At 43.3% G+C, this 25,304-nt stretch overlaps 9 protein-coding genes across 9 annotated transcripts; 5 read left to right on the top strand and 4 right to left on the bottom strand.

Moving 5' to 3' along the window:
* Window positions 1–164: 164 nt before the first annotated feature.
* On the bottom strand, window positions 165–1,325 carry EAE97_001573 (uncharacterized protein; the record flags this gene model as incomplete). Its single annotated transcript, XM_038872084.1, has 2 exons — window positions 165–1,238; window positions 1,311–1,325. 2 exons carry the CDS (start codon window positions 1,323–1,325, stop codon window positions 165–167), a joined length of 1,089 nt encoding a protein of 362 aa, XP_038736642.1.
* Window positions 1,326–1,820: 495 nt separating this feature from the next.
* Window positions 1,821–3,613, top strand: EAE97_001572 (uncharacterized protein; the record flags this gene model as incomplete). Its single annotated transcript, XM_038872083.1, has 4 exons — window positions 1,821–1,938; window positions 2,003–2,556; window positions 2,615–2,849; window positions 2,928–3,613. The coding sequence occupies 4 exons, from the start codon at window positions 1,821–1,823 to the stop codon at window positions 3,611–3,613; spliced, it is 1,593 nt and encodes a 530-aa protein (XP_038736641.1).
* A 461-nt stretch (window positions 3,614–4,074) lies between these two features.
* On the bottom strand, window positions 4,075–6,932 carry EAE97_001571 (uncharacterized protein; the record flags this gene model as incomplete). The annotated part of the gene is made up of 4 exons (XM_038872082.1): window positions 4,075–4,433; window positions 4,508–5,151; window positions 5,213–6,477; window positions 6,531–6,932. The coding sequence occupies 4 exons, from the start codon at window positions 6,930–6,932 to the stop codon at window positions 4,075–4,077; spliced, it is 2,670 nt and encodes an 889-aa protein (XP_038736640.1).
* A 3,878-nt stretch (window positions 6,933–10,810) lies between these two features.
* On the bottom strand, window positions 10,811–11,074 carry EAE97_001570 (uncharacterized protein; the record flags this gene model as incomplete). Its single annotated transcript, XM_038872081.1, has 2 exons — window positions 10,811–10,967; window positions 11,007–11,074. The coding sequence occupies 2 exons, from the start codon at window positions 11,072–11,074 to the stop codon at window positions 10,811–10,813; spliced, it is 225 nt and encodes a 74-aa protein (XP_038736639.1).
* A 719-nt stretch (window positions 11,075–11,793) lies between these two features.
* On the top strand, window positions 11,794–12,073 carry EAE97_001569 (uncharacterized protein; the record flags this gene model as incomplete). Its single annotated transcript, XM_038872080.1, has 2 exons — window positions 11,794–11,953; window positions 12,015–12,073. 2 exons carry the CDS (start codon window positions 11,794–11,796, stop codon window positions 12,071–12,073), a joined length of 219 nt encoding a protein of 72 aa, XP_038736638.1.
* Window positions 12,074–13,527: 1,454 nt separating this feature from the next.
* On the top strand, window positions 13,528–15,933 carry EAE97_001568 (uncharacterized protein; the record flags this gene model as incomplete). Its single annotated transcript, XM_038872079.1, has 5 exons — window positions 13,528–13,665; window positions 13,722–13,785; window positions 13,843–13,964; window positions 14,023–15,764; window positions 15,816–15,933. The coding sequence occupies 5 exons, from the start codon at window positions 13,528–13,530 to the stop codon at window positions 15,931–15,933; spliced, it is 2,184 nt and encodes a 727-aa protein (XP_038736637.1).
* A 1,280-nt stretch (window positions 15,934–17,213) lies between these two features.
* EAE97_001567 (uncharacterized protein) lies at window positions 17,214–19,774 on the top strand. Its single transcript, XM_038872078.1, has 4 exons — window positions 17,214–17,708; window positions 17,771–17,926; window positions 17,977–18,322; window positions 18,384–19,774. Exons 1-4 carry the CDS (start codon window positions 17,475–17,477, stop codon window positions 19,292–19,294), a joined length of 1,647 nt encoding a protein of 548 aa, XP_038736636.1. The 5' UTR covers window positions 17,214–17,474; the 3' UTR covers window positions 19,295–19,774.
* Window positions 19,775–20,405: 631 nt separating this feature from the next.
* EAE97_001566 (uncharacterized protein) lies at window positions 20,406–23,564 on the bottom strand (the record flags this gene model as incomplete). The annotated part of the gene is made up of 1 exon (XM_038872077.1): window positions 20,406–23,564. The coding sequence occupies one exon, from the start codon at window positions 23,562–23,564 to the stop codon at window positions 20,406–20,408; it is 3,159 nt and encodes a 1,052-aa protein (XP_038736635.1).
* A 524-nt stretch (window positions 23,565–24,088) lies between these two features.
* On the top strand, window positions 24,089–25,174 carry EAE97_001565 (uncharacterized protein; the record flags this gene model as incomplete). The annotated part of the gene is made up of 3 exons (XM_038872076.1): window positions 24,089–24,128; window positions 24,178–24,984; window positions 25,035–25,174. The coding sequence occupies 3 exons, from the start codon at window positions 24,089–24,091 to the stop codon at window positions 25,172–25,174; spliced, it is 987 nt and encodes a 328-aa protein (XP_038736634.1).
* Window positions 25,175–25,304: the final 130 nt, after the last annotated feature.

Below are 25,304 nucleotides of genomic sequence, written 5' to 3'. Positions count from 1 at the left end.
ATTTTGTTGCTAGATTGCTGCTAATTTATATGCGACTATTTGAATAGCTAGGCGAGACGTCTCCAAATAGTAGGCGAATAATTAATACCTAGACATTCATGTTTGATTATACACTTTCTTCGGCCAGAATATCATGCCATCTCATAACATATCGTATCACCTCATCATCCTAATACCTTCCACTCCACCCCAACACCCCATTTAACCCCATCGACCACAATCTCCCAAACCGGGCCCTTAATACCCACTATCCTCCCAACATCCACATCCATTCCCCTCTGCAACCCTATGCCCATTCCCTCACCAGCCAACATAACCTTAACTTCCCCCAAACTATCTATAGCCTCTTCTCCAATCACATCTCGCACCTGTCTACCCCTTACTAAACACATTTCCCTTCCATCCCTCCTCACCTCTTCTATCTTTATCCTCGTCACCCATTCTCCATTTCTCTCTTTCCCTTTCTGCACACCACCAATCCCAGAATCAATATTAATCAGCCAATCCCTCACTTCCGCCGCCAATCCCCCAGCTAAATATTGTCTCCCTTTTCGATGCGGAGAGAACTGTTCGGGCAAAGGATCTCCACTTCCCTGTGACTCCGCAGGATCAGGCGGACGAAATCGAGGCGGTTTGAGAAAAGTCGTCGGAGCAATACATTGAGGTGTAGATGGTACAGGAGTCGAGAGAAGAAATTTAGGTTTGCCGCCTGTGGATGAGATTTGAGTAGGACGATGAGAAATCGGCGAAGAAATTATAGGTAGAGAAGAAGATAATAAATCTTCATTTTCTTCCAGGGTGATATCTGGAGAAACAGAAATTCGTCGCCGTTTGGATGATCGGGGATTTATTTCATAGTCTTTTATGTCTACATCTTCGTCTTCATCTTCGGTAGAATACCCAAGAGCGGTATCGAAATCATCGTTTGTATCTATAGAATCGTGAAGAGGAAGATGCGCGGGGTAATCATCTGAAGGATCATCGATATTCTCTTTCGCTTTTGTACTTTTTCGAGCGGGGGTTAAGTATCGTCCCGCGGGTGTGGATGATGGTATACCTGTACTTTGCGTAGCATTGGGTTTTGGAGTGGAGGAAAATGTAAAACGAGGAGTGGTATTGAATTGTTGCGTGTTTGATGGACGGGGAGTTGATTCTTGTGCGAGTTGCGATCGTGGAGGTGGATGGGGAGCTGAAGGGCCGGATTGTCTTTTAATCACGAATCGATGGGGGGATGGTGTCTGGTCAGTATGTTAGATTAGGTTTATATGTGCAAATATGAGGGTATATATATATATATTCGTAGAACATACAATTGGTGGAGGCATCTTTCTTCTTTTTCTTCATACATACATACATTTATGATATGGGGTAATAGATTAATTCCCATAATACTTCCAATCGTATACTTCGTACGAGTGTTTGATGGTAAAATAAATAAATTGTTCTCACGATCGATAACCTACCTACCTACCTACCTACTTTTACCCTCATGATGCGGAACATTTCCCGCCGCAAAATATTGATGTCATCATACATAGTCCATGATTCTAGCCCAGAGAGGTAGGTAGGTAGCTATTGAATTGAAGCTTAAGGAAATCCTTTCCCTCTGCTCTGTTTTTTGTTTTTGTCTTTTCGTTTCCTTTTTTCATGAAGAGGTAGAATTCCTATCTTCATTCTCTCATTCTCTCATTTCTCACCCACTTTTCTCGTTTCAAGAAGCTACTTTCAAAGTGCTTCCTGTGCTGTCTATCTTCTCTCAGTCTTGAGATCTCAATTATCTATAGATTCCTGTCTGCTTCACCTCACGCACAATCTTCAAAATGCCGAATCCTCCTTCAAAACTAGGAGGTAGCTCTTCAATCTTTCCTCTGCTAAGCAAGAAACATGAGATCGTCATGTTTTCCAGTACAGCAATTGCCCTCTATGGTTATGATCAAGGTATGTATCATTCCTCCTGAAGTACAACTAGGCTCCTCTCGTCATCATATCTAATGCAACCCAGGAATGATGTCCCTAATAAACACAAACAGCAGCTATTTGAAAACCATGCAAATTGGCGAAGAATCTCCTGTAGTAGGTATCATCGTCTCCGTCTATTACCTAGGATGTGCAATTGGAGCAGTTCTCGCCTCCTGGCTCGCCGACAAAGAGGGACGAAAACCATCTATATTTGCTTGTTTGGCAACAACATCGTTTGGGAACTTACTCATGTTTATTTCCGGGTTTTCATTTCATGGATCTTCGCCTTGGAAAGGTGCATCGTTGGGATGTATGATCGCTGGGAGAGTTATTATGGGATTGGGGGTCGGAGGGATAGATTCGACAATTCCGGTTTATAGTAGTGAACTTTCATCGGATGGAGCGAGAGGTAGAGCATTAGCTCAAGAGTTTCAGATGAATATCTTTGGTTTGTTGATGGCGTATTCGATTAACTTGGGAGTTACAATTGGTTTGGGGAAAGATAGTCAATGGGCTTGGAGAACTCCGATCATTGTTATGCAAATTTTCCCAATTCTGTTGATGTCTTTCATTTCTCAACTTCCGGAAACTCCAAGGGTATGTTGAGATTCTCTTGAACTCCAACAATCTTACAGAAAATGCTAATTGTTTATAGTGGTTCATGAGTGTAAACCGAGAAGATGATGCTAAGAAATCTCTTGAGAAAGTATACGGCAAAGAAGAAGCCAAGTCGAAATTCGAAACTCTCAAAGAATCTACTGCTCAAGAAGATGGTTCAAAAGTACAGTATAGAGATATGTTTACACAAGGACATGCACAATTTCATCCAACCATGATAACCATAATGGGTCAAATAAATCAGGCTCTCACTGGCTACGGCGCTGTATCCGGTAAGCATTCTCCATACCCAATTCTGTCAAACAGCTCATCTTCCTTCTCATGATGCACCTATTAACCCCAAACCCTAGTCTACGGCCCTCAAATCTTCTCTCTGCTCGGCTTCACTACCCGCAAATCCGAATATCTCACCCTCGGAAACTACATATTCTATTTCTTCATGATGACATTTGCCTGGCTCTCCATCGATGTCTACGGTCGTCGCACTCTCATGATATACGGCAGCATCGGCCTCTCCCTCTCTTTCCTCCTGCTAACCCTCTTTGGAGGCCTCGCCACCTTCCCAAGTATACCTTTCCTCGTGCCCGAAGTACTCGGCTCCGCAACTCTCTTCGCCGCAACCGCGATCTTCGGTATTGGCTGGCTCGCAACCGTCTGGTTGATCCCCACCGAAATCTATCCTTCCTCGGCTCGCGCGCAGGGTTCCGCCATCTCGGTTATCGTCTGGGGATTGGCCAATTTTGCGGTGACGTTGTTGACGCCGATTGGATTCAATAATTTGAAATATTGGCTGTTTCTAGTATTTGCGGGAACGAATATGTTTGCTGGGTGGTGGACGTGGAGATATTCGTTGGAGAGTGGAGGGAGGAGTTTCGAGGAGAATATGGAGTTTTTTGAGTGTGCGGAGAGGGATGAGAGTTGGGTGGTGAGGAAGGTGGATGGAGGGAAGTTTAGGAGAATGCCGGGGTCTGAGAAGGGGAAGGCGAAGGGGGGTGAGGAGGGAGGTGAGAGGGAACCTTTATTGAGGAGAGAGTAAGTAGGATTTAGATGTATGGAGATTGACATTGAGATGTAGATGTAGATGTAGATAGTGGGGTTGTGTGGAATGATGTATCAAAATTTCGACATTTGCAAATTTACCACGTGGGACAGAATTATAAAGAAACTTATAAATGTATAGAAGTAATGAAATTGATTAAATATTGTAAAGTTGACATCTTTCCTAGGTAGCCTATCTAAATCCACCTTCCTATGTCTCCATCTCGCAGTGATAATATTCTATATTATTCCAAACACCTCTTTCTACCATTCCTGTATATAAAAGCTTCACATTATAAAGTAACGCCATTCCCATATTAACCGGGACGTATAGATATATATACCGATGATCCATCCACCCAACCAGATGTTTTCCTCCTCTAAATACATCTCTCTCCCACCCTCACATTAATTACACCATCCATTACGCCATCTCCCATCTCCCATCTTCATCCAACCTCACCACGTAAACATCATCAACGCGGGATTCAAGGCAATGGGCATCAAAAAGTGACTCACGACCACGGTACACAGGGGGAAAATGGCGACAAAAGTATCGATTCTCCAATTCCAGGGCACGACGAGGGCGCAGACAATCATGCCGGCAGTCATGAGAATGCAGAAGAGGAAGGTGTATTTGAAGCGCTTGAGCAGACGCGGAATTTCTTCGAAGAAGGTGACGTTTTCCACTTCTTTGGCCGTGGCGCCCCAGGTCATGTCGATTTCGAAGAAATGGCAGAGGAGGGATTGGGAGACGTGCATGGAGAGTCCGCCCAGGAAGACGGTCATGAGGAGGAGCCATTTGAGATTTTCGAAGACTATTGTGGGAGGGGAGGTTAGTGGGCTGTGTGGGGGGAGAGATGGATAGGGGGGGAGAGGGGGGAAAACTTACAAGAAGAGAAGAATCCACGTTCGTTCAATCGGTATCGGAGAACGGCCAGCGAAACATTACCCAAGAGGGAAAAGACAATGATGAGCGAGAAGTACACCTGGAAGGAATCGAGATAGTATTTATCGTACATGCCCACATACCAACCCATGATGAAATAATTCGCGAGGGTCAGGATCCACGAGGCGCCAATTGCGTAGTAAGTACCGATATACGCCATCATTGTAATCTTGGATGTGAATCTCATATTGGATCTCAAAAATTCTCGGAACAATTTCGTGAACGGACCGCGCGTGATCCAGAAGCGGAGAGGATTGAAGAGAAGTTCATTACATCCATAAGCGTATTTTTCCCAACGCGCAAGCTCGTCGTAGACGGTGAGGGAAACTCCTTCTTTGAAGCCATCGCCAGTGTATGCGGCATAGCGGATGATGTATTCGTTGACTTGGAGACGGAGCGACATGTCGAAATCTTCTGAGACATGGGATTCGGACCAGAATTTCTCGTAGCCGTCTTCATCGTGGTAGGAGACCTGTTGAACGGCGGACCATCTGAGCATGGCGTTGTGGCCGACGAAGGGAGAAACATCACCCATGGCGACGGCAAAACGAATAGCGGTGTAGACGAGGTTGGTGAAAAAGGTAATGCTAGATGGAAATGATTAGTTTTGTTTACTTCATTGGCGAGATAGAGAAGACGATGACATACCCATTTTCGAAGAAACTATCAGTGACTTGCATAACACCAGAGTTGAATTGCAAGATACCGACTTCAGGAGATTGTTCCATCTCACTCGCAGCATCCAAGAGACAATCGGCGGGAACACGGGTATCGGAATCAATAAGTAAGATGTAATCACCCACACGAATATTACCACCAGCCCAGGCACGACCCTCTTCCTCTTCCAAAACTCGAGCTAAGCATTGATCATAAGCAATGTATTCCTCAGCCTGGGACCAACCATCATGACGCGCAATGGTGAGAAGTCTTTCTTCAACCTTGTTGGAAACCATGAGAGCGTAGTTCATGTTGGAAGCCTTCTTGAATTTACCACGACGAAGGAAAGCTTTTTCACCATTCTCAGGGTTGGGCTTGTGGCCAGGACGCGCGACCCATCCAATAGTATGTTCATCATAAAAGTCACGACGAGCTTGAGCTTCGTCTTCAGGAAGCAATTGCATACCATCATCATTGATGAAGATGTTGGCAGTTCCACCTTGAAGTTCATAGGTAGAGATAGCAGCCTTGAGAGAAATGATGGTAGGTTGAATAACACCAACGAGACCTTCCTTGTAGACAGGCATCTGGATAGTGACGTGAGGAAGTTCTCTGTTATTTCGGTTGAGACGTTGAGGAGCTTTTCCGGAGTAGAATTTCGAGTTACTGTTCAAGTTGTTGATTGGTCCAAAACACTGGGTCAAATTGACGATAATTACTTGCATGAAGAAAAGGGAAACGAAAATTTGACAAGGAACGACGGCGAGTAAAGCCAATCGAGTGTAATTTCCATCAACAGCGACTTCAAGTCCAAGTTTTCTCCAACCGAGACCGAGAGCGGTGACGAGAAGACACAAAGTTGCACCGACCATGAGAGGGTTAAGTAGTAGTGTTGGTCTTTTTTCTTGCGCCCCATAACCATCTTCGACGTCAGATCCGCTTCCCAAATCAGCGGTGGAAACATTTGCTCCACCCTTCTTTTCGTCGGTTTCTTCGTCGTCATCGGCCCAGATCATCTCCAGCAAAGATCTTTCTATGTACTCTGCTCTCTGCAACAAGTGCTTTGGGTCATCGTCCCAGACGATGAGAATTTGTTGGTCTTGGATGAAAGCACCAAAGTGATGCTTTTGGCATCGAGGTAGATACTCGACGGTAGGAAGAACTTGAAGACGGAGACCATCCGAAAGAGGAACATAATCAGCGTGCTGACGGGCGAGGAAGATTTTGATGACACGAGTATTGACAGTCATGGCAGCCTAAATATCGAATTAGAGAATGACTTTGGACAGAAAGGATGTGATTCACTTACTTTGACATTCATTGCTACAATGTAGTCAAAAATACCTGATGGTTCCGTCCTTAAAGAAGGCGGACAACATGTGAAATCACCCTTTGCCTTCTTCAAGATGACACCCTCTCCCGGAGCACCAACGGCCCATAGTTTTTCCATTTGCTGTTGATGTAACCAACTGACAACTACATCAGATCTGACAGTCAAGACACTCTCCCTGGGACCATTTCTGAAATCACCTTCTGGATATAGAGAGGATGGCCTCGAACGGTCGGCAAAGGATGGAGCCAGTGGTGAACCCAGAGGAGGGGTTGTATGCATTTCCAACTGCATTGGTGCTGATGTTCCAGTTTTCTTTGCTTTCTTCGCATCTTGCTCGGCCTTTTTCCCAGGAGCGAGATATCCCTTAAGGGCGTTCATCTTGGATAATAAAGAAGGAGATGCAGGCAAATGTGAGAATAGCACTTGTATGATTTATGATTAATAATAAAATAATAATTAATAAAGTTGAAGATTATGTGCAACGAGTGTTAGAATAAGGAAAGATAGCAACAGTAAGCCAAAAGAAAGATAGCTCTACTACTGATGAATAAAAAAAGATCAAGATAAAAGTATTTCTGACGATCGGGGTGAAGGGCAATATGTACTAAGGAGATACTGTGAAGAAAAAGCCATGTTCGTTAGCGCCACTGAGCACTGCGAAAACTTTACTAGTGAGGCTAACAATAGGTAGGCACTGGACGAACGACATCCATTCATGGTACCTACATTTATTCGGAACTAAGAGGAGCTGAGAAAAGTCCTAACCAAGTTACCAAATTTGGAGCTTTAGCAACTGCAAATTGTCAAAATCTGGAGCTCGAACAGGCCTGAGCGAGTAACAAACAAGATCATGCATTCAGCTCGCTGCTGACAGACTTGATTGGATCAATTTACCGTACGATTGCAAGCTTGGATAAGCCATGCGGGCAGTACGAGCAGTGAAATTGATAGGAGCCCCTCCTTCATGATGCTACAAAGAGTATCAAACGCCGAGTCCAAAACTAAAAAAATGTAGTTCAGAGCTACCCGGGTGTGACTGTCCCAAGCTTGGTTAGGATTCAGACGAAACTATTTTTGATGCTGTGCGTTCCCGGGACAGCTTTGACAATTAAAACATGAGGTAGACAGAATCGAGTAGGTTCGGTCTATTGGAAATGATGAAGCGATTGACACTAGACTGGGATGTCAGTTTGTGATTAGGCGAAAAGCCTCTGCCCCTGCAGGTAAACTTTTGAGCTAGACGCACTGTGGACTTGGCTTCTTTTTGGAAGATCTACAATGATCTCCACCGTTGTATAACATATTTGGAAATTCCGTTGTACGCTTGTTGTCTATGAGAACTACATGTGAGGACTTTAATTTTTTAGTCCTGGACTTTCTCAATCAAGCATTTCAAAATCATGATTACATGGTGACCATGTATATTGGAACAACTTACTATGACGCTCGTACATAAAATTACTCAATTAGCTCGAATCATATTTTGCGCGTACCTGCCTTAGTTGCCCACCCAAAAGATCATTACAAGGACTTGGCTTCGGATGGCTGCAGTAGTGCCTCTGAATTGGATTTGGTATAGGCATCGAGGAAATTGCATAGCGGCTCAAAAGTCAAATGGAAAGTTCTCCTACGATTGGCACTGTATGATGATGAATGATTAGATGTTCTAAACTGTCTGCTACTTACCTACTTCAACTGAATACCAAACCTGCGAGATCTCACGGAGGGCGAGTGGTATACATATTTCTAGCCCCATTGACTGACATACCAAGCCAAGGAACGATAACTAGCATTGATGCAGTGCTACATCAAGGCCATGTCAAATTATTACCAAATACCGGGGAAAAGTCAACCAAACTTAAACCATTGACAAGTTGATGACATCCAAGGCATGGCATTTTCAAGATTTCGAGATTCTCGAGTAGGTTGCATCTAGATTCAAGACTAGATAGTGAAAATTCGCCCACCAAATCTTAATTATCGAGGGTTATCCTAATATGTGTCAGCCTCTCTTATCTTATGTGCTAGGTGGGGGGTTCATCTCCATTTGATATATGGATTTTTACAGCAGCTCTCGATCGCCTGAAGTAATTCTTTATCAATTTCCAAAAGGCGGAATTGGGCTTAGCATATGATTTTTTGGAAATGCTAAACCGAATCCAGGTCCTTATCTCAGGGATCACGTTGAGAAGAACTCCTCACTCGGCACGCTAGGTGGTCCTCTAAAAACTTGATATCCGTGATGTAGATTGGAAAATCAGCTAGTTTGGAGATCAGACTTATTTTCCTAGTCTAAAGTTAAAGAGTTCCCACTTTTTCCTACAGGACATTTTGGGACAGTTTTCCCGATATCAATATCAAGACTCACCGTACTAGGTAGATAGGCTCGAGATAGGTAAAGTATATCTGGTTAAAAGAACCACTGCGTGCAAATGATCTTCAATTGTATTTGTGTTTCAGTAAGTTAGTTATCGTACACCCGTTGTCAAGTGATAGACAAGCCGATAAGAATTCGAAAAGTCCATGAGTGTTCATTCGAAGTACTCTTCAGTATGAACTCGGCAGACGCAGATGATCGAGGCATTGTTCAATTGAAATCCTGGCTTGGCTGGCTGGAACAATAAAGAACTATCAGCTATAGCGACATAAATCGCACATCATAATAAACTCCGATTGGTATCATCAATTGTACTTAACAAATCGTGATTGTATAACTCCGAGTACGAAAGAATGAGGAGACGAGACCCTTGAAGTCAAAGAGGTTAAAAATTCCAGTTGGATGTGTTTTGAGAGGTCTGTCTATCATTTCCATGGTATATACTACATCATGAAACGGACACGACATATTTCACCACGGTGCCTCAGGGTGCATGGACAATTTAATTTCGGAGATTTGTAGCTGGTTGGGTCCAAGCTCTTTTCGGGTAGATAATATTTGGGAAAACCATCTGAGGCCTCTGTTGAAGGGAAAAATAAAGAAGAAATAAAATAGATTTTTGGGATGAGGGAAGGAAGGGGCTGAAAGATCCTATTGCAATCGTTACAATTGTTCCTTGCTCGAATACTTGTCTCGGCGCCCAAGTACCGAAGAGAAAGGAGACATAGAAGTGGGAGAAAATCTGGAAGCTTGAGGTGACACGACCCTTGATTCAAAGGACGATGGAGTGATTACTCACTGTACTGCTCAGACTCTTTTTTTATCGTATTGATGCACGCCCCTGATTATCTAGTCTTTATTTTCTGGTGTCTCGGCAAGCATCCGTGGAGGTCAGCTCTGTCGGCTAATGTCAATGTTAAAAAGTGTACCACAGTGTTGGATCGTTTCTTCGCCTATGGAGTGTGGTTAAGAACAACTCACAGCATTAGCGTTGGATGAATATCCATTTCAGGTAATGTGGATATCAGGCAACGCTTTGAAAGCGGCCTTTCTTCTCCTTTTGGATGTTTTGTCCAGAGTTCAAAGAGCCCATTGTTTCCAAACGCTCGATAAATCCTGCCGCACCCGCCCGCCATCAACCGATTGATTCATTTTTGGCTCTATCTCCACACAGTACTGGTGAGTTATCATCTAATATCACCCAAAAACGTATCTGTGAGAAAAATCTGCATGGCATAATCTCCGTAGGCAGGCTTGATACAGAAAAATCATGGAATTCTGGTGTGTCGAGACCAGGGTATTGTTTTATTGTCTAGAGTCGTTTAGTACACTTGACATCCAATCTTTGTCTTACAGAACGTCTCTTGTAATTGTGCGTAGCTCGGGACCGATCCCCCGATGTTGTAAAGTGAAAGCTATATTTTGGGACCATAGGGATATGTTTCGACCTTTCGCTGAACGTTCCGTGCGGCAATTAGTACATTCAAGGAGTTGAGATAATAATAACTTGACGCATGAAGATCTTGATATTCAAAGGATGTTCGTAGGCGGTACCTAAAGAGGCAAACTGCGATGAAAATAGAAAATATCCTCCCTAGTGGCTAGCACATGGGTGGTTCCTGTATAGAAGGTTGGTTTCATAATTCTTGAGGATAGCGTGGTGAAATATCCTCAAAGGGTCTGCTGAAGCTGATTGTCTCAACAGCAATCGAGTCCTCACAACTATTAACATGAAACTCCGCCAGCTCTTGTTGCTACTAATATAAATTGTTTCCAAGGGGTTGGAAATTAGTCAGATCGTTCGACACCGTGAAAATTGGCTTAGAAAGCAAGGCAGATCAACAAAAGTTTTGACTCTGATGCATATTGACAAGTTCCTCTAAGCTCCAGGACCATATGAGCGTGCGCCTACTTTTGCCCATAAGGCTGGCCTGTTAAATCTAGCTTGTTCGTCACTAGTCTGAAAGCCCGGAGGTTCAAAAGTTGCTTGTGGCGATTTGATAATCTCGAATCCATGCCACAATGGCGCTGGATCACTACGGGATTTTCATAAAATTGTTGCTTCATTTTCTTACTTAAAGCCATCTTGTAGTCCCAGAGCCAAATCAGGCCGTATATAAATGCTTCTGCCTACATCGCCCATGTTGACAGTCTGCACTCAACATCGCTTGTGGTTGACCAAAACCATTCTGTCGAGGTGGAGCTGTCACTTGCGCTCTCACAAAGAAAAATAGTGAAATTGACAAATTGAGGTTCCGAGGCCCAAAATTTGGAAGAGTCCTTTTGAGGATGAAGATAGTGATTCCGCAGGGCTCAATGATCGATCCCGGATAACTCATATTTGTAAGACATATAGTAACCAGTGAATCTATGTTGAGATTCTACCCGTCAGTTATTTCTTTCTCCACGAGTAAAGGATTTTGATTCAACGTATGATAGCATTCGACACCTGGTCATTAATTTGTGAGTCATCGTATGGATAGCAACAGATTGGAGGCAATATTTGGTTGCCTAGCATCCTTGGCAAGACCTTAGATATGAGTGTGGTTGAAAGTCAAGATGAATCGAGGTAATAATTGCTGAGACAATTCAGTTGCCTGGGTTAATCTGGCAGCGATCTCCTTTTTGTCTTATTTATAGCAAAGATGTTGATTCTTGGAATTGCGATAACTCAAATTCCTCAGATCTCGGTTTACCGTGGTCATCAGAGACCAAAGCCGGTTGGAGCATCATCATCTTCCGGCTCACACGTCGGCATTCGAATTAAAAGCTGCAAGGAAATAGCATGACTGAGATGATGATATCAAGTACATGAGACCCCCCCCCCATTGCCGATTTAAACACATGATTGTAATTGTAACCATGGCAATCCGAGCCACATATCCTAACAAGCTGAAATTGCTTCTTGTAATTTCCGGTGGTGTACTTGTACTACTTTGTTCACATGGCGATGACAACATGGAATGTAACATCGGCTCGGTGACAGGCTTCTTCTACCTCAATATGACACCCGAGTTATTCGGTACGTATTGTAACTCGCTGAGCCATTCTATTTTGATCTCATCTTGATCCTTTGTATATAGTGCGAGGTGAGGCCGACAAGAAGATCGTAGACCAGGTGTTGCTCCTGAATTTCGAATAAGATCAGTATAGAAAGATTTGTAGCCCCAAGAAATTCCTCTTCTCTGAATATCGATGAAGGTTGAGAATAGGAGTCTAAATCATCTTCGAGGGGCAGTGCGCAAATCAATCTGCAAGCTGTGCAGTGCAGTCAGTATATGTGGAATGGGACGAATATGGTTCAAACTCATCACGATAGATTAGCGACATATTCAATATTTGAGGAGTAGTGATGTTGAATGTACCCATTGACTTTGTTCATACTCTGCTTTGTTGAGGTTGAGATGTTGTGTTGTATTGTATTGGAATACCTACCTAGGTAGCTATACGACAAGAGTAGCGGAAGCCGAACCCGGACGCCGCTATCACGACGTATCACGACGTATCACGACGTAGCCCCCACGAAGGTTGAACCCTTAACTCTTATAACCTAGGGCTGTCCAATGGGATAAGAGCTGGTCGACGATGATGGTAAGATGGGTGAGCGCCACAGAATCCACCATTTTCATTAACAGTATGCTATGATTGGCTCAATTGATAAGAGTACCGTCACTAATGCATCTGAGATGATAAATTTCATGTTGTGTTCATACTGCATCTGGGCGGCTTTAGAGGCGGTGAAGAACAAACAAGAGAATGACATCAAAGACAAACAAAAAAAATAAAAAAAGATCAGAAGAAACATTAGAAGTTGTTGTAAATGAATCAATTTTCAACATGACTCAACATATTTTGAGGATCTTCAAATTACTCTCATAGGTTGAGCAAGATTTGATGATTGAAAAGCATCGGTTGGGTGAAGAAAAAGTGCAGGCAAGATTGCAGGATTGTAGGATGTTTAGATGTTTGGTAGACATTACCAGATAGTCATTGAACATAAGATATTGAATTGAATGTTGTGGTTATCTTTAATTGGGATCGTGCGGCGGCACCGATAACGCTACCTACCTACCTACCTAGGTATCTAATAAAATCTACTAGGTATCTATCATATCGTACCCACGATACTTGTCTTGTAGTCAGTCAGCTACAGCCAGCCAGCGAGCCAGCGAGCCAGCAAGCCAGACAGCCAGCTATGATCAAACATTTCTGCTGACCTTTTGAAATCATTTTCGAACTCTCCACCATCATCCCAACACACCACGAATTTCATACACTTATCCTCTTTTTTTGTGGAGATAATAACAGTATACGAGTAATACTACCAGCCAGTATTCAATTTCTATCTCCTTAAAACCTACCAGATTCACATTCAACATTCAATTCTTCTTCCTCTCATCTATCTACGATTACGCTCTATCGTATATCTTTTCCAGAAACTACCTACAAACATCATCCCCCCCCCCCCACCTCTCACCCCACTGTCTGTACCCGGAATTTATAACTTCTTAAGACGTCACCGTTTCAAAAATTGTCCAGAGATATTACAAAATTGCAGAATTACAAACGCCCACCAAAGAACTATCCGACTATAGAATGACCTCGCCATTGCGAAAGCACCGTACTTCTAGTGTTTCCAGCGAAATCGATCCATTCGCTGCGGCACATGTTTACTACAGCAACGATACAAATCAGAAATCCTTTCGACAATTCCGAACCCGTACATACTCTTCAGTAAGCACGGCACTCCTCTCATTGACCTTCCAATCCCTCATCTAACCTCCTCGCAGAATCAAAGCACCTTCTCCGTACCCATCTCAGGATTAGAAAAGCCCAAGAGGCGAGGCAGTCATGGTTAGTTGCATGTATTCTGGTTCACAAAGTCTCATTGACTAATATACATATGTGCAGATGATATCGGAGATCATGGACGCAAATTCTTGATACAAGTTGACTCGACACTGGAAGCCCTCCGAAAACAGGAAGACACAGATGACAACCACCAAATTACAATTGAAGATGTAGGACCAAAGGTAAGATATTGCAGGCATTTTATTCACCCAGGTTCTTAATTAACGAATTTTGGGGCAGACTCTTCCTCTCGGAACCGCTACGTCGAACGGATTTAGAAGATACGACATTCGTGGGACTTATATGCTATCGAATCTTTTACAGGAATTGACTTTGGCGAAGGAAAATGGTAGAGAGCAAATTATCTTGGACGAATCTCGCCTCAATGAGAATCCTGTCAATCGCCTCTCAAGATTGATACAAGGCTCGTTCTGGGATGGCCTGACTCGTAGAATCGATGGCTCGGTGATTGAGATTGCTGGGCGTGATCCTAAGGATTGGACCGATGATCCCCGTCCGCGTATCTACATACCACGAGGTGCACCTGAGCAGCATGCATACTATACCAAAGTGGCGACTGATAGACCTGAAGTGCGTCTAGATGTTTGTTGGCTACCTGAGAAAATTACACCAGAAGTTGTTCGTGATATGAATTCCAAGCCTGGTCTTTTAGCTGTTGCCATGGAGGAAGTTATAGATCCATCAACAGGCGAGAAGACTCTCAAGGGGTTACCATTCGTAGTACCAGGTGGTAGATTCAACGAACTTTATGGATGGGACAGTTATATGGAATCACTCGGTCTAATTGTCAACGACAAGGTACACTTAGCCAAATCGATGGTACAAAACTTCTGCTTTTGCATTGAACATTATGGAAAGATCCTCAACGCCACTAGGTCATACTATTTATGTCGTTCTCAACCACCATTCTTGACAGATATGGCCCTTCGAGTTTTTGACAAGATCAAGCATGAGCCAGGATCATTGGACTTTCTAAAGACGGCCATTCTTGCCGCCATCAAGGAATATCATAGCGTGTGGACGGCGGAACCAAGATATGACCCAGTGACCGGTCTATCGAGATATCGCCCTGAAGGTCTTGGTGTACCTCCAGAGACTGAAGCATCGCATTTCGAACATTTGCTAGCACCTTATGCTAAGAAGCACAACATGTCGTTCAAAGAATTCGTTGATGCTTACAATAATGGAAGAGTCGTGGAAAAGGAATTGGACGATTACTTCCTACACGATCGAGCAGTTCGTGAATCAGGCCATGACACATCCTACCGTTTGGAAAGGGTTTGCGCAGATCTTGCAACAATCGATCTTAATTCTCTTCTTTATAAATATGAAAAGGATATCGCACATACCATTCGTACATTTTTCCAAGACAAGCTTGAGGTTCCAGCCGAGTTTTGCGTGGGCGATATGAGGCCTGGTCAGCTACAAACTTCTTCAATGTGGGATCGAAGAGCCAGAGGTCGTAAGCTGGCCATTGATAAATACCTCTGGAACAAAGAGAAGGGCATGTACTTTGATTATAACACCCTGAAGCAAGAGCAGTGTACATATGAGAGTGCCACCACCTTCTGGGCGATGTGGGCAGGTGTTGCTTCGCCACAACAGGCAGCCAGTCTCGTCACTAACGCTCTTCCTAAGTTTGAAGCTGCTGGAGGTTTACTTTCTGGAACTGAAGAGTCTCGTGGTGCCGTTGGATTAGACCGACCAAATCGTCAATGGGATTACCCATATGGCTGGGCCCCACAGCAAATGCTAGCTTGGACGGGACTATTACGATACAATTATCAGGAAGAGGCCGAGCGACTTGCTTACAAGTGGTTGTTCATGATCACAACAGCGTTTGTTGATTTCAATGGTGTGGTGGTTGAAAAATACGATGTGACCAGAGTGATTGATCCTCACAAGGTTGATGCAGAATATGGCAACCAAGGGTCGGATTTCAAGGGAGTCGCTAAAGAAGGGTAAGTTATACCAATGTATTTGATCAACGGCAAAGTTCTAACAATTTCTAGTTTCGGATGGGTTAATGCCAGTTATGTTTACGGACTTCAAATCATCAATGCACATATGCGACGAACCCTAGGAACACTTACTCCTTGGGAGCAGTACACCAAGGCCATGAACCTTTGAGTATACAAAGACAGGCCATTTAATGCGTTGACGACATTTGCGTTTTTGCTCTATACCCTTTGAGTGCCTCGATAACATTCAAAAGTATTCCCGAGTTCTCGAAATGATGATTGAAACAATCGGGATGGTGAGGATATGCAGTGGGCATTTGCTTTGGGGGACTGGAGACTTTAAAGAAGATGTGTATATGTTAGAAGCAAAATAGCAGATCTGTGCTGCCCTGTAAGAAATTAATATACCGGCAAAATTGCTGATAACATTGTATATCCATTGATTGTTCATTGATGACCTGGTTTTTCTCGGCTTTTCTCCGCATAACTTCCTCTTATTGACAGTATACTCTCGTAATGTTACATGGACGAAAGATATATGACTGAAAACATAAATCCTTCAGAGAATGCCTAGCCTTTCCTTCCTAAATCGCATCCTATAGTCGGGTTACAAAAAGCATGATCGGGAATAATTATCTTTTCGGAACATTACCAAGGCGATAACCGGCGGATCAACCTTTACAAATGAAGGGGTAAGGAAGCCGAGGCATTTATTGGACCTCTAAAAAATTGATCCCCTCCTCCGCGTTGGACGACCTACCCCTCGGCAGAACTATTAACCCTTGTGAGATCTGGGGTTATCGTATCTATTTTGGAATTTTCGAGGGTCTTCACATGTTTACGATAACATCGAGTTCTGTGTGTGTGTGGAAACATATGTTAAGTGATAGCTGAGATGTAACTCTCCAAGAGCATGTCTTACATGATTCTTACGTCTGGGCACTGGGCAGTCTGACCGTATGAGGGATATTTTGATGATGAGATTGGAGATTTGGATGTATGAAATTAATGGTAAATGGTAAAGTAGATGAGTGATGCTATAGTAGGTAAGAAGCACACGACTCAGAATTGCAGAATTGATATCTAAGGACCAGCAAATAGATTCACAACTCTCCATCTCACACTCCAACCACCACCCATCTATCCATGATTCCGCATTCATCATAACAAAAAGTTAACCGCAAGATGTTACACTAAAACGCATCAGATCTAGAAAGCCAAGCTCACTAAAATGGTAACTCTGCTTTCACCAGTTTTCGGGAATGTATCCAATCACGGCATTCCTGAAGCTCTCCCTTTGATCCGAGCAACCAACCATATGCTTTGCGTATTGATGGCAAAGGATTCCTTGATGGTCCGAGGATACAAACGATTATGAATGAGTCTTGTCATGAGCTTGCGATGTAGGAAGTTAGTTCGGACCTTGGGCCGGGTAGGTTCCTAGGAGGAGGGGAATATATAGCTATATACCTTGGAACTCTCTGTTTCTGTATTTTCTTTCGATGCTGTGTTTGACATTGTTTACTTTATAACTCTTGGAATTTCAAAGATTGATCGCTAGTTCAATACTCTACATTCCTAAAGAACATAGGATTCTTCACTTCTGACATTCGAACTGAACGTCAATTCTTCAGAGCTTGAAAGAAGTTACTCGCAAAAGAGACTTATTTCTTGTTTTATATACCCTATATCCATACATACACATACAAGATGGCTTCTGCCAACAGAATGGCCGGTACTTCTGTAGATCCAGAACAAGAAGAGAGGATCTTTCTAGAAGAAGTTGCTGCTGTTGAGCAATGGTGGGCAGATGAGAGATGGAGATATACCAAGAGAGCTTTTACTGCAGAGCAGATTGTAGCAAAGAGGGGAAATTTAAAGATTGAATATCCAAGTAATGCACAATCGAAAAAGCTTTGGAAGATCTTGGAAGGAAGATTCAAGGTATGCATTCCTCATCTATCTTGATGACAATGGCAGATAGGTACTAATGTCATGAAAAACAGAACAAAGATGCTTCATATACATATGGTTGCTTGGAACCTACCATGTTGACTCAAATGGCAAAGTTCCTGGATACAGTCTATGTTTCTGGATGGCAATCATCATCTACTGCATCTGCTTCTGATGAACCTGGTCCAGATCTCGCAGATTATCCATATGTAAGTCCACCTCCTTCCTCGCTTGCCTCCAATTCATTAACATTTTCTAGACCACAGTTCCCAACAAAGTATCACATCTCTTCATGGCCCAACTCTTCCATGACCGCAAACAACGTGAAGAACGGGTAATGACCGCGTCGAAAGCCGATAGAGCTAAACTCCAAAACATCGATTATCTTCGTCCCATTATCGCAGATGCTGATACTGGTCATGGTGGTCTCACTGCCGTTATGAAATTAACAAAATTGTTCATAGAGAAGGGAGCTGCGGGTATTCACATTGAGGATCAAGCTCCTGGTACCAAGAAATGTGGACATATGGCTGGAAAGGTCCTCGTTCCTATTAGTGAACATATCAATCGTTTGGTTGCTATTCGTGCTCAGGCTGATATTATGGGTATGTCAAAATCTATACTCCCTTTGATAAGATGAAGAGTACAAACTAATATATCACACAGGCTCTGACCTCCTTGCTATTGCCCGTACAGACGCCGAAGCTGCTACTTTAATCACCACAACTATCGATCCCCGAGACCATGCTTATATTCTAGGCTCCACAAACCCCAATCTCCAACCTCTTAACGATTTAATGATAGCCGGTGAGCGTGCCGGTAAGACTGGTGCAGAACTCCAAGCCATCGAAGATACATGGACCGCTCAAGCCGATCTCAAACTCTTCAATGACGCCGTCATCGCCACCATAAAATCCAACCCTAACACCAAATCCGACGATCTCATTTCCCGCTTCCTAAGCGAAGTTAAAGAAAAGAGTAATTCCGAAGCCCGAGCCCTTGCCAAAACCATCACCGGCGTTGACATTCACTGGGACTGGGATGCTCCTCGCACACGAGAAGGCTACTATCGACTTCAAGGTGGATGCGGCTGTGCCATAAACCGGGCCATCGCATACGCCCCCTATGCCGACGCCATCTGGATGGAATCCAAACTCCCAGACTACAAACAAGCCGAGGAATTCGCCTCGGGCGTGCACGCCGTATATCCCGATCAAAAACTCGCATACAATCTCTCTCCTTCTTTTAACTGGAAATCCGCTATGCCTAGAGCAGAACAGGAAACGTACATTCAGCGTCTTTCCAAACTCGGCTATTGTTGGCAATTCATCACACTCGCCGGTTTACATACCACGGCGTTGATTAGTCATCGCTTCGCTGAGGCGTATAGTAAACAGGGCATGCGCGCCTACGGAGAGTTGGTGCAAGAACCGGAAATGGATCTCGGTGTCGATGTGGTGAAGCATCAGAAATGGTCCGGGGCAAATTATGCAGATGAATTGTTGAAGATGGTCACCGGCGGTGTGAGTAGTACGAGTGCGATGGGTAAGGGGGTTACGGAGGATCAGTTTCATTAGGGGGAGGAGAGGAGTGGAGTGATGTGATTTGATGTGATGTGAAGTAGGCTTTCTTTATTTTTCTGGGTTGGGATTGGGATTGAATGGCTATTTATAGGGTGTTACAGGATAGGATGGATCACTCGTTGAAGGAAAATAATACACATTCGGATACATTTGATCCCCCCCTCCCTTCTAATTATCCTCACCGTGAAAAGTAATATAATACACTTACTGGCATACCCTTCTACAACTTATCATATACATACATAGGTATTCATCACTAACAATATACAACAAACAACATCTCAAAATTCTTCAAAACTCTCGAACCCGCACTCCCATCTCTTCTTTTCTCCTCATATCCCCAGCTCACCGGGACTAGAAGAACCCGCGAAGTGGTAAACTTCTCATACCTACCTATCTATATCTAGGTATGCCTTCCACTCAGAGTCAGAATTAAAATTAGAATTGTAGTTCTGATATGATATAGTGTGGTACAATGTGATATAATACAAGCCTACGTAACAAACAATACAACAATACAATATCAACCATATAAACATGAACAAATACCTCCAGCTACCTACTTATGATTCGACGTATACCAGTATATATTAATTATAATCAATCTACTCGAGCTTTCCAACTACAATATGTATATCAATTATCTATTCAACTTCTCGAAATACTCGGTATTTATTATGAGGTTATATTATCTCAATATAACATTCCTTCTGATCAGACAAGATAAGCGTAATCAAATTTTATTTCCTTTTTAACTATTCATATCTTGATCTTGCCTACTACCTACCTAGATAAAGGTTATATTTGATGGAAAAATTATTGTGATATAACATCATATGATAATGCACTTTGATATGATGTGACGGTTAGGAATCACAATGCTACTTCCATGTATATACCTAAGCTCATTGAATTTCGTTACGATTTTTTACTCTGTACACATGGCAATCAATCATCATTTACAACGAGACGATAGACGAATTTAGCAAAGAAAAGATATAAACATCTGATTCACTATGTGCTCTCTACCTGATCCTAGCTAGCTACCCTATTCTTATTACGTAGCAACACCGCAATCCATTAATTATCATTCCATCCCATTCATTCATTCCTTTCCACCACTCAAAAACATCTTCTTGAAATCCGCATTACTTTTTGGTTTTGCATTAGTATCCGAACCTGGATCTGGTGCCGGCACTGGCGCTGGCTTTTTCCCGCCCGAAAATCCCAATCCTCTTTTTTGTCCCAATCCACCCCTTCCCCCGCCTGGTCTCCTGATCGGTACACTGGGTTGCATAAAATTACTCGTGCTTGTCCCTGCTCCTATTCCTGTACTCGTACCCGCTTTCTCCTTCTCCTTCTTTCCATTTTGTCCAATCACAATGCGATCACATTTAACCTCACTCGACTGCGCGAAAAGATCTTTCATTCCTCCTGTTCTCAATCTGCGACCTGGTGCTATCTCGTGATTTTCAAGACCGAGAGATGCTTTACCTGCAGAATTGACATCCTCGAACTCGACAATTGCACCTTGATGGTCTGGACGAAGTACGACTTTGATGATATTTCCAAATGGCTCTGCAATTGCACGGATTCTTGCATCATTCACCGTATCAGGGACATTGAGCAAGGTAATCGTTCGATTGCCACCTTCTGATGGTTGATGTAAGGCATGTTGATTCTTGTGAGGATTGTCTGTAGTAGAAGCAGGAGACATCATATTATGTCCATCAGCGTCTGGAGCCGGAGATGCTGAAGTCCCCTTTTCTCTACTAGTTGCGATAGGTTTGTAGTTTCTCGCTTGCGTCAATTCGACATGAAGAATGGAGGATTTCAATTTGGTTTTATCCAATTCAAGTGCAGCAGTAGCTTCGTCCTTTTTCTCAAAGACAATGAATCCTGCACCCTTGCTCTCCCCTTTAAATGTTCTCAAAATTCTGACAGATTCAACCTTGCCATACTTTCCAAACACCTCCTTCAAATCATCCTCTTTCAAGCTTGAATCGAGACTAGTTATGTGCAACTCTCGACCTTCTGCGGTGGCACCCTCTCGTTGTTTTTTTGCAGCTGGGTCGGAATATTTTGCTACGAGTTTGAATTTGTTCTCGAGCAACTTTCCATCGAGCTGGGTCGCTGCCGAAGCAGCTTCAGCTTTACGGAAGGTAATGTAGCAAAATCGACGATGTGTGTTGAATCTGAGACTTGGCCATCGGATACTGAATATTTCACCACAATCCTTGAAAAGAGTGTGCATATAATTCTCATCGGCAGTAGGTGGATAATTAGTGACATAAAGAGTCAAACCAGTACCAGACTCTACTTTGATTTGATTCTCACCAAAGAATTTTCCATCGCGGAGGAAAGCCGATTGTACGTCATCATTGGAACGAAATTCGATCAAACAGGTAGAGGAAAGCTTGTCCGCTTCAGTCTTGAGCGTCAAGCTATTGATGTGGCCATATTCTTTGAAGTACTGTCTTACTTTGGTTTGGGTGACCTCGGGAGGTAGATTGGTGACTATTACGGTAGTATTCTCGCGATCCCTTGTCAAATGCTGCTGTCGTAAAGCCTCTGCATCAGCTGTCGATTGCTCATTCTTTATCTTCTTGTGGGCATTACCATCAGTGGTATCTTCTGAGGTCGGCTCACGCTTCCTCTTCGAATTTCCAGGAGAATCCTCATCCGTCGCTTCCGGGCTAACAATTTGTTGCTGTTGCTGAGCATATAATTCCGCTTGCTCAATAGCTAACTTTTCCCTGCGCTTGGTGACTAGTTGAAATTGCCTGCGGACTAGGTCTTTTGCTCCTAATAAAGTATGTGCATCTTCGTAATTATTGCAATGTGAAATGTAAAGTTCCATGATCGCTTCCGGCCAGTCTAGATCTTTCGTACGTAAAGCTCGAGACAAGACCATAGAGGGTAAGTTGGATGATTTATTAAGATAACGGACTGTCATTTCCCATGAGTAATACTGTTGCCAAAAAACGTAACTTTTCTGATGAGTATTCACAAGTCTTTTCCAAAACTCACGAGCTTCCTCAATCGATCCTTTCTGAGTGAGGTACTGAATCATTATCCTTTCGATTTTGAACAAAGGATCCGTATATTCTCTTTTGTGGAGCCTTCGACCCCAGTCCTGAACGGCCTCGAGTGAACCAGGCAGACCAGCATCGGCCACGTCAAAAGCTTCGTCTTCTAAAGGTTTATCGATCGTGTTACGCCTGAGATAGCCACACCAAGCCGTGTAGACCTCAATCACTTCGTCCATTGTCCCGTCACGATCCAATACGCCAGTACTCGTTGCAGCATGCTTTATATCTTCAATGGAAGAAAAATCCAAGTTTTGCGTTTCAGCAAGAAGGATGTAGCGCGCCCATAAGCTTCCCGACCAAGGGCAATGTGCGGTAGCTCGCTGAACAATATAAAGGGGACTGCCTAACTGCGCATCTGGATTTACAACGTAGCTCTGTTGAACGAAAGCAATATAATCTTCCCAAGTTCCAGGATCCCGGCCCAAAATTGTGGAAGCTAATGCGCGCTCGTAGAGGGCAATTGCGAGAATTTGAGGGCTTTGTGGTAATCCTTTTTTGGGCTTTGTTACTGTTTGAAAAGTCTCCCATTCCAGGTATTCCTTCATAACAGATGCTATGTGTTCTTTATCCCCAGCCGTAACAGTTTGCTGAAGCTTGAGCTCGTGCTGTTCACGTTGCTCATACAAATATCTTGCAGTGCTACCCATCTGTGTGACTTGCACCATCGTCGATTCATAAGAGGGCTCGTCATACTTCGTGAGAAATGTCGAGAACATCTGAGAAGTCTCGTCCCATTTAGCATGTGGTATTTGTAGGCGATCGAAGAATATCTTGCGGACGCGCTCTAATTGTTCGCGAGTAGGAGACTTTGCAAGCAATTCCAGTTCAATAGTTATCCACCTATTCCATAGCTCATGGCTGTCGTTCAAACGAAATTGCGTAGCTGCGGCGCCTTCCTGCCAAAGATCCTGCGCTGTTTGTAATGAGAAGAGTTCCTGTCCGACGAGTCGCTCATCTTCTGGCCATCCTGCATCTGGATCCCGACAATCTGTGTATAATGACAAGACCCAGTCGCATCTTGCTAACCAGAGCGGGTTGCTCCAAGGTTCTGCGCTTATTGCGCGATCGTATAATTCGACAACTTTGATGCGCTGCTCCAGATCTCTTGCATTTCTGCTAGCCTCATCTACGAGTGCTAACCACTCCTCTTCACCAACAGGTGATTGTTCCATTGTAAACAAAGTTTTCTCCAACTACTTCACTTTGGAAATCTCGTATCGATATCGGGAGGAAGCCCAAGAAGCATTTCGAGAATCTTCTTGAGATTTTGTTGTTGGGAGGCGATCAATAAATAGGTGTTGTGTATTGAGAACAAAAGTAGGCATTGATGCTGCGAAATACGACCCATCTCGAACATTTCAATACCACCGGACCTTTGCCGCCGCTTAATAATTTTGGAATACGACAGCGGGACAAGAGATCGCCGTTTACATTCAACGTTCCGAATAAATCGTAGAAAATTCATGTAATTAAATTGATCAAATTGCAAATTATTTGGAAGGTCTACCGTTAAATTAATTGAAATTTGGAAAGTGTTTGACCGAGATAGCTCTTATAAGCTTCAACACAAGATAATATTGAATCTTGACTGTAGTGTGTTTCTTAAAGCAGCCACATAAATTTGGCGAACTAAGAACTTCAATTATTTTGATATGATGGCCGAGCCATTGTGAAGCAACACCACCCAGTCCACATAATGAGTTTGAATCTTCCTTCGCGGCGCCTGCTAAGGTCTGGTAAGTATAGGGCTTTATCTACATATGATCAATGCTGATCAACTCGCAGCTGCACCTCTTACAAAATCTCATCCACCCATCGCCTTCCTTGTACCATTATATACCAATCAACGAAGATCACTATGGGACAATTTCTCAAAGCGTCTCGACAGTGCAAGGAGGATGTTCTCGCCGGATAAAGCCCCTAAGAATCCTTTGACAGAAGAATACCTCAAGAAGAAATCTGATGCGCAACGACAACAGGCCGAGCGGGGAGATCTTGCAAAATCGTCCATCTTTGAAGATGAGGATTCAAGAGGTAACGGAGATGAGGAAAACAAAGTCATACCCAGAAACCCTGAAATAATGGCCAGAGCGCTCGATCCAAACCCCAATGCTACACTTCGATGGAAAAGGAAGATGGTCATACAGGATGTCAAAAAACGAGGACGTTTGACGAAGGATCAAACATTGAAGAGAACCGAAAGGGTGTTATTGTCCAAGAGTCATGATTTCAAGACTTCAGTGAAGAAATTGGTTCCTTTGGCTAAGCAAATTGCGGGTAAGACGGTGGAAGATGCAATCATTCAGATGAGATTCTCGAAGAAGAAAGTTGCCAAGGATGTCAAAGAACATCTTGAGCATGCTAGGAACGAGGCCATCTTGAAGAGGGGTATGGGATTAGGAAAGATTGAAAGAAAATCTACTGAAAATTTCAAGACGCGATATATCGTCACAAAGGATGGAAAGAGGGTCAAAGTGGAGGATCCAACTACATTATATGTTGATGAAGCTTGGTGTGGAAAGGGAGATTGGACTCGAAGTTATGATTTCAGAGCGAGAGGAAATGTTAACATTATGAAGAACAGGACAACGAGTAAGTTGAGTATCATTTGTAGATGTATCGTCAGGGCTAACATATTTTAGGTATTTCGCTAGTGTTGAAGGAAGAGAAAACTCGTATTAGACTGCATGAAGAACGAGAGGAGAAGCTAAAGAACAAGAAGGTCTGGGTTCAATTACCAAATAGACCTGTGACTGCCCAAAGACAGTACTATTCATGGTAATTTTGATGTATAAATCACATTGAGCTGTATATTATAAGATTATCAATGATTTCTTGAGAATACCATTGAAGTACTGAATAAAGATTACTAGTGATCAAAAAAGTTGGCGGTAGCGCCGTCAAATCATAAA

This window comes from Botrytis byssoidea (assembly GCF_014898295.1).
Source record: "Botrytis byssoidea strain MUCL 94 chromosome Unknown BBYS_003, whole genome shotgun sequence".
Lineage (NCBI taxonomy): Eukaryota > Fungi > Ascomycota > Leotiomycetes > Helotiales > Sclerotiniaceae > Botrytis > Botrytis byssoidea.
This window is presented reverse-complemented; position numbering and strand designations above follow the sequence as displayed.